This window comes from Mugil cephalus, chromosome 13, assembly GCF_022458985.1.
Source record: "Mugil cephalus isolate CIBA_MC_2020 chromosome 13, CIBA_Mcephalus_1.1, whole genome shotgun sequence".
NCBI classification, from domain to species: Eukaryota; Metazoa; Chordata; class Actinopteri; order Mugiliformes; family Mugilidae; genus Mugil; species Mugil cephalus.
Genome location: NC_061782.1, coordinates 24,925,705 through 24,940,961, shown reverse-complemented (window position 1 = coordinate 24,940,961; position 15,257 = coordinate 24,925,705). Strand labels below are relative to the sequence as shown.

The 15,257-nt window shown below is 39.0% G+C and overlaps 2 protein-coding genes across 4 annotated transcripts in view; one reads left to right on the top strand and one right to left on the bottom strand.

Annotated features, from left to right (window-relative positions):
• Nucleotides 1–15,257, bottom strand: part of vps8 (VPS8 subunit of CORVET complex) — a 43,967-nt gene that overhangs the window by 19,569 nt on the left and 9,141 nt on the right. Inside the window, exons 7-20 of one of the 3 annotated variants that reach the window (XM_047602921.1) lie at nucleotides 10,515–10,520; nucleotides 8,864–8,982; nucleotides 8,452–8,538; nucleotides 7,898–7,965; nucleotides 5,877–6,030; nucleotides 5,728–5,787; nucleotides 4,723–4,830; nucleotides 4,445–4,525; nucleotides 3,230–3,400; nucleotides 2,529–2,603; nucleotides 1,900–1,935; nucleotides 1,367–1,457; nucleotides 587–633; nucleotides 388–477 (exon numbers count right to left, since the gene is read on the bottom strand). In XM_047602921.1, the coding sequence (XP_047458877.1) occupies nucleotides 388–477; nucleotides 587–633; nucleotides 1,367–1,457; nucleotides 1,900–1,935; nucleotides 2,529–2,603; nucleotides 3,230–3,400; nucleotides 4,445–4,525; nucleotides 4,723–4,830; nucleotides 5,728–5,787; nucleotides 5,877–6,030; nucleotides 7,898–7,965; nucleotides 8,452–8,538; nucleotides 8,864–8,982; nucleotides 10,515–10,520 (1,193 nt within the window). The remainder of the gene's footprint in view (nucleotides 1–387; nucleotides 478–586; nucleotides 634–1,366; nucleotides 1,458–1,899; nucleotides 1,936–2,528; nucleotides 2,604–3,229; nucleotides 3,401–4,444; nucleotides 4,526–4,722; nucleotides 4,831–5,727; nucleotides 5,788–5,876; nucleotides 6,031–7,897; nucleotides 7,966–8,451; nucleotides 8,539–8,863; nucleotides 8,983–10,514; nucleotides 10,521–15,257) is intronic. The other 2 variants (XM_047602923.1, XM_047602922.1) reach the window with 2 other exon arrangements.
• Nucleotides 11,592–15,162, top strand: LOC125018730 (DELTA-stichotoxin-Hmg2b-like). The gene is made up of 3 exons (XM_047602925.1): nucleotides 11,592–11,759; nucleotides 13,131–13,221; nucleotides 14,526–15,162. The coding sequence occupies exons 2-3, from the start codon at nucleotides 13,154–13,156 to the stop codon at nucleotides 14,950–14,952; spliced, it is 495 nt and encodes a 164-aa protein (XP_047458881.1). The 5' UTR covers nucleotides 11,592–11,759; nucleotides 13,131–13,153; the 3' UTR covers nucleotides 14,953–15,162.

The following is a 15,257-nucleotide window of genomic DNA, read 5'->3' as shown; positions in this document are numbered from 1 at the left end:
GGAGATCTGGCTGCATGCACACTTCGTGGACCACAGTGTTTCAGTGTAAGACACACTCCCTGGTGGACGGGGTTGTTTGGGCTGTTGCAGTGGATCACATTGGACACGGTTTTTCCTATTATATTTGTAAATTTGTTCATAAAGATAATTATGTACATATTTTGCTTACACAATTTTCTATTTTATTTTATTATATAGTACTTTTATTTAACATTTTTATCTTTCTTTTTACTTGTGTTATTTTAAGGTCAAAATTATGTCTTAATATAACCAGATAGATACGGTTCAAAACCTATTTTCAAATCCATTAACCTGTCATTAAAGTGTCTGCTGCTATGTGCCAGACTAAAGCATGTAACCTGACATGTTGTGGACATGGTAATTTACCTGGAAATGCTGTTCCATCACTTGGATCTTGCCGTGTTCTGGACACTTCTTCAATGCGTGCTCTCCGAAGTGGAAAAGTATCTCCACCATCTGTCCACACAGAGTTTCACAGTAAGTTCAAAATCAAGCACCACACTGTTAAAGCCCTTTGTCCAGGGTAGATAGATTTAATATGGAAAGCAAGGATTTGATCTTGTACCTTGTCACTGACCACTGCCTTCCTTTTCAGTGGATCACCAAACAAGCCTTTAACAAACACCACATGTTAACGTTATACTGTCTGTCCAGCTGATTTGTACATTAAACTATATTTAATCAACCATAAACAATAAATAATGTACTTTCATAGCAACTGTGAAACTCTACAACAGCCAAGTTAAACATTAAACGCAAAATGGCCCCTCTGAGTACATGCAAATCAGAAGATGAATTCTTAAACATGCAGTCTTTTCCAATACTTTGCCCAACAGCATTCTGTCAAGTGGGAGTATTAATATTTTTTCACAATACAATCTGAAAAAGTTTTAGTGTAATTAAAAGCTGTCTAAATATGCGTGGAGTAAATAAGTTGCGCAGTTGCTTTAAAAAAGCATGTACTGGCAATACTTTCCTTTAGAGACTACACTGATCACCCAAAACATTAAAACCACTGAGTAAATAACACTGAGCATCTTGTGACAATTCAGTGTTCTGCTGGGAAACTTTTGGACCTTGGTTCGTGTGGATGTTATTTAGACATGTAGCACCACCTAGACCAGACCATATACCCCCCAACCCATTGGAATGACACTCCTTGATGGCAGCAGCCATCCCCAGCAGGATGCAGCCTGGGGGATTGTAGTAAAAACATTTAAGTGGACTGTGCAAATCATATTGCACCTTCCCATGTACACTAAACATACTAGAAAGGTGTATGTTGTAACTGGGATGGGAAGGCTGATTTACAGGTTGCTGGATGTGTGATGTGTAGTATACTCACCAACCACAGCTTTAGCTGTTCCCTCATGGAAGGACCAGGCCAAAGAGAGAGCCTCAATGAAATGCTCCTGCTTCAGTAAACAGTCTATGCGCTGGACACACACACAGGTTTACAATAACTAACAGGGATCAAGCTTGAAGCATCCACTTATTGTATTTCACAGCAGAAATTAAGACACATAATATAGTATATAAAAACAGTCAAAATTAGGAATAAATGGTGATGCTGAAAACACAGTCCATTTATGTGTAGCTACTGTGGTGCTATGGTTATGGACTAGTGAGTTAAAAAGTTGTATATAGAGAGAGAGTTTGGACCACTCCTCTAGCAGTAGGATTCAGATCTGACTCCACAAGCTCCACAAGACTGATATTATTAACTATCTTTTTCAACACTGTACATCATATGATCATGTGTTTTAGATCTTTGTCTGTCTGAAGGCCCACTAATGCCATGACTGTTGTAAACTACTCTTTGTGTAGTGCTTTATGTCAAATGACATTACAGAAGAAGTGCAGCAATATCAAACTAACCTCTCTCCAGTTCCTTAGAGTCATGATGTGAGCTGACTGCAAGACAAAATAATATACTATTAAATGTGTGACAAAGAAATCCAGATTGTAAAGTTAATTCACAGGGCTTAAGGGTCAGTATAATTAAAATACCAAAAACAAAACAAGATGCTATATAAATTATTAATGAAATGACCTGCATGCAGCATCATAAAGACGTTCTGTATTGATTGAAAACTGATAACTGAGCAGATGGGCTCAGTTATTTTCAGTCAGTCCTACTGTACTCTATAGAAAGTTGAGTTAGATGCCAGGCTTTTGACAACTGCAAATGGGAACCAGACATATATTCCATAATGTTTTGGTTTTGCTGTATTTTCTTTCTTGAAATCCTAAGGAATAAAGGACTTTCACATATGTAAACATGCTGCTAAAGGCAACATGTTTACACTCAGATCATATTAAATCTCTTGAACATACCACATACAGTAGAAGTGGAACAGTTTTTGGTGTCAACCTGCTTTTGCCTTCTTCTGAATCTTCTGAACTTTCAACAGTTCATTTTAAGACAATTTGTTGGGGTGAGATCACTCCACAAAATGTACTTGCAGACATGGACAACATAAGAATTAATGTATACAATACAGTACCTTGGTACCCAAATAGACAATCTGCCCTGCATAGCTTGAGACCGATTGGTAACAAGCCTTTTCTCCCACTAAAGCCTGGAAAATAGACACACTGTTAGAAACACACCAGTCAAAATCGACAGCACATTATTGTTTGTAAATTCACTCGAACAAAGCCTGACATTACCTTCAGCTGAGCTTTAGAATTCATTTTGTTGCAGATGGAGGATTTTATTTAGTTATGTTTCAAGCCATTCTAATCTAACTGGGAAGAATTCTCTATTTTCAAATAGCTGCAAAGCAGCACATTTCGTGATGATTATGAGGAATTAAGAGGAATGTGGAAAATGTGCAGCTTTACTTAATCAGATAACCAAGTAACACTTGAGACAGAGAATTCAGCCAGTTTAAATGTTTGGAAGAGTAGTAGAGCAAATGTGGATTCATAGTAATGAGAATGTGTAAAGATAAACTTGTGCCTGTTCTACTGAAATTCACTGAAATCCCTTCATTCTACTTGTGGATGTATGTGACAACAAAACTATAGAAACAGCTGCTTCTCTGCTATGAGCTTTTCACATTAGTTCTGAATGTCGACCAGTACACAGTGACCAATAACTCAACATCACCATACACTTTTACTGTATCTTACACTTGACCTCGTTCTTGACTGAAACGGCATGAAGTTTAACCTCTGATCCTGTCCCCAACTAATCTCTCACCAACGCCTGGGAGACATTTCCTCCAGTGGCCAGCGATTTGAAATGCCGGCTGTTATAGACCAGTTGCACCTGCTCCAAGTCCAGAGTCTCCAAAACCTCCTGAGAGGGTCTGTCCACGACCTGCAGCTTTTCATGGCTGTCTACAAGGACCAGTGTATGGCTGTTAATCCACTGCGGAGACATGGAGGCAACAGGAGAACAGGTCATGCATTTCCCATCACGAAAAAGATATCCATCTTCATCTATGCATAATCCAGCAAACAAATGTTGTACCTTGGGTAGCACTGTCCATCCAGCTTTTAGCATGCATAATTAAGTAGAAACATATGGCCTTAGCTTCAGCCATAAAACCTGACCCATTATTAACTGGAAAATTAGAGAGGGAGCTGGTTAAACCACTACTCTATCCAGGTGCACATTTAATCACTGACTCTCTTTACTGCAAGCTGGTCTATAAATAGCTACTTGTTTGTTTTGTTTTGTTTTGTTTTGTTTTTTCAACTATTGTCAGAGTAAGCAAATGGTATTGTACTTTTTAAGCAGTACATGTGTAGATAACACAGCAAAGTGGACAGCTGTAAAAATAATTTAATGATCTAAGGACCTAAGGACACCCAGTGGGTCGGGCTGGACAGAGACTTTGAGTATTTATAATACACGTATATTTATATAGAATTTATAAGAGAATGTATCCAACCCCTTCTGTGCTTTATTTATTCATGTTCCACTTGTGCTACAATTACATAAAGTGTATATATCATCAATCAGGCTTAACATTATGGTGACATGCCTGAGCAGGAGGGTGTCCTGTGGTGGCGACAGAATGTTGTTAGCGAGGGCCTTTGGGACCTATGTATCCTGCTGGGGATGTCTGCTGCCATCAAGGAGTGTCATTGCTATGGGGTGGGGGTGTCTGGTCTGGTCTAGGTGGTGCTACATGTCTAAATAACATCCATGTGAATGCCAGGTCCAAAAGTTTTAATGCAGAACATTGTATCGTCACAATATGGATAATGTTATTTACTTCACCTGTTTTAATGCTGCGACTGATCGGTGTAAATTACTCGATAATAATTAACCAAAGAACCTCCAGATAATCACAGATATATACATATACAATGGGGCAGTACTCATGAGTCATGGGGTGTGTCAGATATCGAGGGATAAATTAATAAACTGCTACAACCGTCCCACTTCCTTAAATTAGGTACTTACACTGAGGCTAATAATGTCACAGCTGAGGTGGAGTTGTCGCTGCTTGATGACATGAATGGTTCCTGTGTCCTCCTTCTTTACCTGAGCAAAGAGTAATGTTCCCGCATTATCATTCAGTAAGAAAACATGATCCAGCAAGCACACACTGAGAAGGCTTCACATTAAAACACGCATCATTTACTTTGAGTATCTTAATATTTAAATATTAGATCAACAACAATTATTATTTGAAACAGTAGTTATCCCATTTTGAAGTTAAGCAGAGGTTGGGCAGATACCAGAAGGAAGTGGACTGTATCTCCTTTGCAAAAAGCCAGGACTGGATTGACTGTCTTCTGAACAGGAACAAACTGCCAGGCAAGCTGAGGAACACTGGACGGATCAGACTAATGAGAGAGAATACATAATATGAAAGGAACAGCTTAGTCTCTGCAGCTGTATAGCACTTTTGTTGTTATGGGCACAAACGAGTCTTATTGGCCAAATGTAACACCAAAACAATTCATTGCTCCAACTTTACAAAACACTAGACAAAACAAGCACTGTGAAGGTGTCAATCAATGAATGAATGGAAAAAATACTTAATTGACAAAGGAAAATAATTAGTTGCAGCTTTGTAAAGAAAATTTTTAAGGTCAGGAAAACTAAAATCATTTTTTTCAAATTTAATTAATAATGACTTTGATTATACAATAGTTTAACATGGGACTTTTTTTTTTGCATTGGGTGCTTTAATTTTTATGTACATTTTCCTGATTATAAATGCATGTCCTTATTTCAGTTGATGAGCCTTAATGAATGGATGGGTCAAACACACAGAACGAATTTCCCCAACAATAAAGGAGTAATTCCTCTTCTTCAGTAATGCTTTAAATGCAGGACGTTTAATATATTCTTATTCAGTGTCATAGAAACGGGGATCTGAATACTTCCTGCACACCTGCCCTACATGAAATGCAGATAAGACCACTCCTTATTACACACACTGTTGATTTAATCACTGACATGTAGTTATTAGTAGTCATCTCTCTTACTCTGTGGTTTCAGTAATGTAATATTGTGGTACATAAATGTTATGCTGTGTTTTCCATAGCCTTAAGAGGTGTGTAACTAGTATAGAGTGTTTTACCCATCAGTGGGGACAACTAAAGTACAAAAAAATACTAAGTAACTAACTTACAACCTCAGCACAGAATCAGATGCACACATCTGAATTAACAGATGTAAATACAGGCCATCATGTATTCACTGACAACAGCATAGACAAAAACAGAGATTCAGACCTTGCTGTAAGGAAAAGTCATCCAGACTTTCAGGGTTGGCTTTAGTCCAATGACCAGAATCTGTTGAAAGGAAACCAAAAGGCAAAAACTTCATAAAAATCATACACAGCGTGCAGGCAAACTGAGGGTGGAGGACGCACTGTGAATACCTTAGTGAGAGAGGCCATGGCCAGCAGACAGTAGTGTGTTACGGGATGGTCTTTGAAGTCTGGAGGAGCACGCAAAGGTTCAATACAACAGACCTCCCCTTTAGAACCACTGAAGAGACATCGAGAGTCACAGGACCGCATACCCATGACCCTCCTGGAGAAAAAAGAAGGAAGATGAAATAAAAATAAACAATATGAGCAGGTCACAGAAGAGAGAGAAAAACAAAGAAGGTGCAAATCCGTGTGAGGGGTCACAATTATGCTTGTAAGGGCATTGTTACAAGGGACTTTTACATGTTAAATCCATTCATATATTATCTGTAACCGCTCGTCCTCTAGATGGTTGCAGGAGGCTGCAACCTACCCCAGCTGTTATTGGGGGAGAGGCAGGGCACACCCGCAGTGGCATGTCACCAGTCTATCACACTCACATGTACACCTACAGTCAATTTGTTTGGACTGTGGGAGAAACTCAGAGCACCAGGAGGACCCATACAGGAATAGAAAGAAAACTTGCACATATTTGTGCAATGCATGAACAGAGTACACTTTCCTAACTGACAGGAAACAGTTTTCATGCAGCATCCTAACTGGTTGTGGAGCATTAAGTATGGTCTCCAGCATATCTCCTGATGACAACATGTGAGTAACAAGCCTGGGCCTCAAGGACATAAAAAAAGAAAAAGACCCTGACTTGGAGGGAGACATCTATCCATGTATCCTTGAATGAATATGAGAGGGTATCAAGTGGTGGAACAGAAGTAATGACATACTTAATACAGTCTGACCGGGGCTGGGCCAGCGTGTCCTGCCCCATCGCCCCATCACTGACTAAGCACTTTGTGTTGTATGTTCCAACATTTAATACCTCGCTCACATTTATTGTTGTTTGGACAAGCACAGAAAATTCTCCCTCCTTCAGTCCTCTATATATCACCTACTCAGATGTCTCTCATTTGTGTGTGGTAATAATTTCAGTAAAAGTAACTGTTTTGCAACATTTATTAGTTCCAGCTCAAACTCCAACATGAGCACTTTGATGTAGACAGAAAAATAGCATAGCTGACTAGCCACCAACTTAGTAAAGTAACAGAGTGATGTGACACAACAGCCCACTATGGTGTCCCAGTCCACTCTGAGTAGGTTCCTTGCAGTACACTCCAGGCTTGCTTCAGGGACCTTTTGGGTTTGGTGTGGCACAAAAGTTCAAGCAAAAAATTGTTGCAGTGTTGTCTGGCTGTATACAGACATATTTTCTATTTGAGAGAGGAAAATGTCTCATGACTAAGTGTACTGCACACATCTCCAGAGTTGGAGCCTCTTGCTGGGTGTCAGAGCCTCAGTGCGATTATCTTCCAGTGGGAGGGTGAGTGAACCAATGAAAACACTGTGACACATATTAGCCTTAATTGTCCATGACTCTAGAGATTAAAGGCACTCGCTGGTTTGAGACTATTCGACTTTGGTGACTCTGGGGGTTGAGGTCTAACCTGTTGATCTGGTTCAGCAAAGGGTTTGATGAAAGAAGAACGGCCGCTGTTGCTGCAGTCAGTTTATCCCACAACTTAAGGAATAACATATGTTAACATTTTGGCTCTCCAACAATGAAACAGGGTTGAGAATGAGGTCTTCAGAAACAAAGAAATGCTCTACATAAAATCACTTTCATCAATAATCTGGAGTAATCTGCAATCTGTAGTACAGAGAAAAGTGTATATGAATTGAATATGAATGGGAACTCAAAACCTCTTTGCAAAACTGTCATAGGGCTTAAAATCATCTGGGCCTTTCTTAAGTATTTGATGCCAAGACAAGATTGACATTTGTCATGGCCCTCCTCTAGGTTGAGAGCAACTAAGTATGAGTAACAAATGGAGAGTATAGCTGAGTATCATTGATGAATCAAACACCCAAACAGAAAGAGTCCAACAAAATGTCTTGTCAACCTTAACCCAGCACCACAAGTTAAAAGAAAAACAACAATCTTACTTACTTATCTTAATTAAATGAGAATAATTTACCTGAAAGCCAGTTCAAAAACTGATCCTCCACTATCATTGCACACTGCAAGAGTGGGGTCATCTGTGAACTACAGAGGGGGAAAGGACAAAGGACAAACATCATCAAATTATCAAGGATCCGGCTCACATTACAATAAGCCTATTTGTGAGTGTGTGAGACACACTCAATTTGTTTTATGCAGGTTAAGTGCAGCAGTTAAGAAATATGATAATGCTGCTCTAGAGAAAGCAGGTGGTTGAGCAGATGCATTTGTGTACGGCTGGTAAGAGACATGGACAATGACCTCAACACGTAGAAAATCATGTAATTGTTAACCAGGAGTCCCACGTATGCGTATGTCTGTGTGTCTAGTGGGATTAATTAATCTTAGTCTAAATTAATCTGCGTCATGTGTGTGTGTGTGTGTGTGTGTGTGTGTGTGTGTGTGTGTGTGTGTGTGTGTGTGTGTGTGTGTGCTGTGTTGGATTAATCACAGGCACAGGTGTAGGAATAATTACACAAACATATGGACAAGGGACTCATTCTTCACCCCCCCATCATGGTGTCTATGTACCTTCACATGCAGTATTGCAGTTCCTGGAGGGTGGGCATCAGTGATAGTCCTTAGAAGCTTCCCGTGGGCGAGATCCCACATTGTAATCTAACAATGCATACAAACAGATACAGTTAAAAAGATTGTTAAGGATCTCAAGTGCAAGAGGTAAACACATCATTTACTGTATATTAATGTGTAAGCTAAACTATATAATCAACATAAACAATTTATTAATAATACATTTTACTAGTAGAATAACTAGAACTCATTTGTCCACAAAAATAAGTTCATTTATTGAAAATCAATACATTATTTTCATATTGGGGTGTGTAGACTTTATTCACTGCATAGGTGATGAGTTGCTACAAAACAACATTTTCATTTGTATGAAACACATCGCAATAAAAAACATACATAAAACAATATTCACCTGTCCCTTAGCAAAACCGCAGAGAAGTCGTGAGCAATCATGGTTGATGCTAAGGGCGGAGACAGCTCCAAATTCTGATGTCTTGTTACCCAAACATAGTCGCAGGGCTTGACTGGTATCTAAAGAGAGATGAGGATTTTATTAACTCCAGAAACAGCAGTACAATTTTAAAAAGTTGTGTATAATCCAAGTCCTCAGCTTCAAAGGACCAGTGTGTAGAATTTATGGAGATCTTAAACAAAAGTATAATACTCATTTTTATCATTTAATTTGTTTATAATGATGTGTAAATGAAAATTTATTTGTGTTGGCTTGTCTTCAATTGAATCCGCCATATTAAGTTTCCAGTTTACAGTATTCCAGAACAGAGTTGGAACTCTAGCTCTAGACTCTAGACAGCCTTCAATTATGTTTTTATGTTAAAATGGAAGCAATTGTAGGTTCTCCAACATGCTTAGAGGGAGGAGTGAGGGATATTCGTTGGTGTCAGCCGTCAAACTCATCACTAAATGTTGCTAAATCCTACACACTGGTCCCGACGGTGGAAACCAACAGCACATCAATATACAGTAAATAAACACTGACACTAAACGAGCTGGTAAAGCAATACAACTGCAAATAACCAAATCAAAACACAAAGCATTCCCTCGAAGGATCGTCACCTAAACATGCTTAAGTGGTTTGAGTGTGATCCCAGAACAAAACCCCTGGGGCTTGGTTGTTCCAGGGGTTTCTGAAAGCAGCAGGCACGTAACGTGTTACCACACGGGCTGCAGCTTCAGTAGTCAGAGACCAAAACTTGGGCGTGGAAAAAGGATGGGGAGGCCATGGAGAAGTACATTCAGTTGGCCTCAAGCAGGTTTCGGAAAACTATATAGAAACTCAGGAAGGAAAAACATGGAGAGGAACTGCTGATCCAAACTTGGGATGTTGGCATGCTGTGGACAGAGGCGTGATTTGTGGTTCATGTTATTGTGTCTGAGGACTTGGGCAAAGTCTTGTCTATATCCCTGCCAGAGGGTGCTGAGATGGCTAAGAAGCAAGGCACCATCAAGAGGTGGTCAAGATTTGTCTTGAGATGCTGAAGGCTCTGGATATTGTTACACTATTCTGCCTAACCAACCTGTTCGATGTCACATGGATGTCAGGGACAGTACTTGTTGAGTGGCAGATCAAGGTGGGGGTTCGCATTTTCGGTTTGATGAACAGGATCTCAATGCACAGTTGATGTGATAAGTGTGTCCAGTATGAGGACCTCAGAACCTCTGAACTTTGCAGATGATGTGTTACTCGTGACCTCAGGTAGTGACTTTAAGAACACAACGGGTCAGTTAGTGTGAAGCAGCTGTAATGAGAGTCAGCTGGAAGGAGACCCCAGGTGTATCACCAGGGAAATATATCTTGATTAGCCTAGAAGTCCCCAGGAAGAATGCTTTGCCGGGAAAAAAGTATCTGAAATCCCTGGCTTAGTCTGTTGCTATCGGCACCCGACCTTGGATAAGCAGATGGTAATGGAATGAAAAAAATAACTCAAAGCATGCATCAAAGTAGGTCATCCAAACCAGAATGTACATGAATGGTGACATCTTATTGCCAGTTATGGTACATAAAATGAATAACATTCATTTTGATCTGACAAGGATGGTCATACCTTTTCCTGCCTCGGCATCATTATTTCAGCAATGTAAAGAGACATAGGTCAGCCACGGCGAAATTGAAATCCTGATTAGTCAAAACCCAAATAACATCACAGTTTTAAAATCATTTGTATAAACCAATTTATCTTGTATCTATAGGGGCAATAGCTCTTACCATATATCAGCATTTCGCCCATAAAATTAGGATCACAAAATAAATCAACGCTCTCTTTTAGTTAGCTTACACTTTCACCTAATGCCAAACAAGAAAAGTTTACATAGCCTCCACAATTAAATACAAATGAATACAATTAATCTTCAATCTTACGTGTACCCATGAGAGTTGGAAAACTAGAGCCAATGGCACAGTGATGATACTTGTACAATCAGGCAATGAATATGTTCCACAACAAGCATGTTACAATTGGAAGAATAATGAGGTTTCCATGTAAAGGTACAGTCATTAAAATCTTGCTTTAAAATCACAACTGTGTATGTATAGTAAGCTGGTAGCGGAAGCAAAAAGATCAGTTAGTTCATCTGTGAGGTACACAATACCCTGAAGGACTGAAGGTATTACTGTGAATGTAAACGACAGAACAGGATAAGGTGGGCTTATAATACCCTTTGACCCCTTTTATTACCCGATTCTCTCCAGAGAATGGAAACTTCTTTGTATGTACAATACATTTGACATTCAGCATTTATTCAAAATAACAGTTGTTGTTTCAACTGTGTTTTCATTTTGAGGACTGTGGTTTGTAGTACTATTAAACTGTTATTTTAGCAACCCCGTTGTAGTCATTGGACTGTTAAATAATAGTAACATTTAAGTGTTTATTTAAATTAGAATGCATTTGTTTGTGTACCTTACCCTAATAATTTTGGTCCCAAATCTGTGGTCTGCGTTTCAGACAAACAAAAATAATGTGTCCTCGTGATGTCCTGCCCTATACAAATACTTGGAAGTCATTTCCAAAGAAAGGCTGTAACAAAAGCATATGTTGATGTAATTAGTCTGATTCAATCGTGTCGTGTCACAGGGATAAGGGTGCAGTCACACCCAGGAACAGCGAGGTGCAGGTAGCTGATACTGGAGATAAGGAGCGAGCCAACTGTTACTCAGAGGTCCTGATTACCTGAGTCAATAAAAGGTAGTGTTTGTCACTTCCCCGCCACATTCTGTATGAAACCTGGAGCCACAATCTGGCAACTCAAACAACTACTTTTGCCTTTTTGATTGTACAGATCGTCAAAAGGTAAGTAGCAATATGCTGACATGAAATTTGACAAATTAAAGCTTGAAACTAATTTTACTAATGTGAGGGGTTAATGCTGTTAGTGTTCTGATTTATGACATTTATCCAACCTTAGATTTTTTTGTCGAGTCTTGTTCCTGAAATGTTCAGTGTGTTAAGTCTGATTCTTCGGTCCTTTATACTTTTTATTTAGAGGTTGTTTATATTCTGGACAGCTGTGTTCAAGAAAATATTTATTGAATTTATTGGATTACTTTTTACGGTTATTCATAAAGACAAAATTTAAAAAAGACAAAGGCACTGATGTTAATAACAAGACAAACCATTCCAAATACCCAGTATAATATATAATTAAAATGACATTCTTACATATGAAGAGAGATAACCACAAAGCATTTCTATTGTTCTAGCATACAGGATCACGGTACATTGTGAAGTGAAACTCTTAACGTTGTATCATAGGTAGAAAAAGATCCTTTGCTTTTAGCCATCTATGCTTTTATTTGATTTATTTATTTTGATATGCCTACTGATTATGATATTCGTACTTTCTTGCTCAATGTTGGGAAGGTCATTTCTTTTCCCAACACCGTTCTTGTTAGCTCTCTTTTGTCAGACGGCCAACTCTAGGAATAATGTAACTGTCAAAACTCCAAGCTGCAGAGTGGACTGTTTTGTACTACGGATCAGTCTCATTATGGCAGTAATATGGGGCACTGCGCTTCATGTGACCTTGAGTTCCTTATCTTTTGGTCACACAGAGAAACTACGCAGACACATAAGCGAATGAGTAAATTATAGCCAGTGAACACTAAAAATGTAACTAAATATGTTAAAGCAATAAAACCAAAACCAATCTGAGAGATTCTAAACTAAATTTAAACAAAAAAAACAACAACAACAAATCTTAATATCTGTACACCAAGCATTATTTTTATATAGGCTTTATTTTTTATTTAGGGTTTATTTTTATAGGCTTTATTAGCATATGATGCTTTAACAACTGTATTTGTCATATTTTTATTTATTTATTTTTTGATTTTGATATACTATATTGATCCCCGAGGGGAAATTCTGTCCTGCTGTTTGACCCGTCCATTTGTTCACACACAGTAATGTGTACAGTTGGAGCAGTGGGCTGCAGCCCCTCTGGTGGGTGCGCCTGGGGAGCATATTGGGGGTTAGGTGCTTGCTCAGGGCACCACAGCCAAATAGACGTCTATTTGTCTTTATAATGACACATAGGTTGTAAGGATTAAATTTACAAGGCCACAGATGACACAAAGCATAGCTCACTAAACCTGACATACTGCCCTGAAATGACTGATCTAATGCTGTTGCATTACAAAATCTTCTGCGTTTCTTCTGCAGACTTCACTCCACACCTCACCACAATGCCTCATCGCAACTGCTCTGTTGAGATTAACAACACCTCCGGTTGTTACACTTTGGCCAACCCAAGGTAACGTGTTAAAGTGTAACTTAACCAAACACAATTAAACAAAGCATCTTCTGGCCAAGTGTCAATTTTTTCCACAAAGGACTTTAGAATCTGTATAACATTAATCACCCACTATTCTTAGACTGAGGATCGCTTTTCCTGGATAAGCACAAAGTAGATAGAAATAACAACATAAAGGTAACTTGCAGGTGCTATCAATCAATGCGCTAACTGAATTAACTGAAGTACTTCCTGTACTTTATATAATAAATAACAACAAAGACCTAAACAACATTCTCCATCATCGAGATAGACATCCAAACAAGCTTCATCGCTAGTTCATAATTAAGGTTTGTAGAGTAGGCATTATGCACTAGGCATGATGGATGCATCACTTCATCTGCCTCTCTTCTTACCCTGATGCCCCATCTCTCTGGAACAGGGTAAATCTGGACTCCAGATCACATGACCTTCTTCCATTGCTCCAGAGTCCAGTCTCTTGCTAGCTCCTGTGGTAGCAAACTGAAACCTTTTTTTTCCAGTTAGCCTCACTGATTCGTGTTTTCTTAAGGCTACACAGCTGTTCAGTTTCACTATTAAACATAGCCCTGAGCTCTACTGTTGTTTCTCTTCCATTTGATTTCACCAAATGTTTAAGTGATCGACGTTTTTTTGTCCGACCACATTCCTTCCTGAGAGACAGTTCTTAACCCAATTTTAGTAGTTTCAGCTTCAATCTCCTTAGATGTTTCATCTGCTTGATGCAGCCAATGATTTGAACTTTCTCAAACAGACTAACATCTTCTCCAACACCACAGGATGTGACTTTCCACATGGTTAATGAAGAAAAGAGAAGCTACTCATTGCATCGGTTGGGGTTAAATAACTTGTTGCCAGCTAAAAGATAATCACCCATACAGTAATTATCCAATAGGAGGCTCGTACTTATTTGCTCAGTTATATCCAGGTGGTGGCTTTTATTTTGGCCAGGCAGTGTATATAGACTTTAGTCACATTATGCCACCATAAACAATGGAACAACCAGCCTGCTCTATTACAGTCAAGAGAATCTTTTTTTCAACTTTAAGTCACTCATTTACAAATTTACAGGTATTATTTCCACCTGCATTCCACTTATTTTACAGAATGCCATCTGTAACTATGCTTGACATTTAGTTTGTTGTGTCCATTCCTGGGATGTGTCAATAGACTTAAATCTCATCTCAATACACGTGCTTGTAGAAGGACACATCCCTGATGTAGAATTCATGGAAACAATGCTACTGTGATACCCATCTGATACACTGTGTCTCTGCATTCTCCAGGGTATTCACTGAGAGTGGCTGCTGTGAAGTGCCTTTACCACCCATGGTGGGTCCCTGTACAACTGCCAGTGCCTTTTTCAACAAGACCACCGGAGCGGCCACTGGCTCTGTTGGCGTCTTCACCTATGACCTTTTTAATCCAGATTTGAATGACTACAGCCACATCATGGCTGTCATGTTCTCTGTGCCCTACGACCGAAACCTTTACTCCAACTGGTTTGCAGTGGGGATCTTTGACAGAGGAAACAACTGCGACTATAATCTTTATGATATTATGTATAATGGAAATGAAATTAACTTTGTAAGAGGAAAGGCTGATGGCTCCTGCATTTCTTATGAGGGTGACTATGTTATTGTCAGTGCCTCCATGTCAGACTCAGGTGAAGCAGTCCTAAGGGTGGATGTCAGTGATACTGGCATGTATTAAATCAAACCGAGAAAGGTTACACTATTATGTAATAGTTATTAGGCCAACTGAAAAACAAATCTGTGATGCTAAATCAACTCATTAAATTTGCCATTAGCTGAAGATGGTCAGATCAATTAGTATTGGTGACACACTTATTATATGGGCAGTCTTTGGTGATTTTCAACATTTGATGCCTAGTTTGAAATAAAGATTTGTATGTGTCCATCATAATAATGTTTTATTTGCACAAAACTCAACTGTATAGCTAATGAAGATTTAAGTTCATCATTTGCTTGAAGCCTAACATATATAATAGGCTTATG

What these genes read in the sequence shown, in the direction of transcription:
- LOC125018730 (XM_047602925.1), top strand. Translation starts at nt 13,154, where the DNA reads ATGCCTCATCGCAACTGCTCTGTTGAGATTAACAACACCTCCGGTTGT. An exon ending in TACACTTTGGCCAACCCAAG is followed by an intron (nt 13,222 to 14,525) that starts GTAACGTGTTAA and finishes TGCATTCTCCAG; the next exon opens with GGTATTCACTGAGAGTGGCT.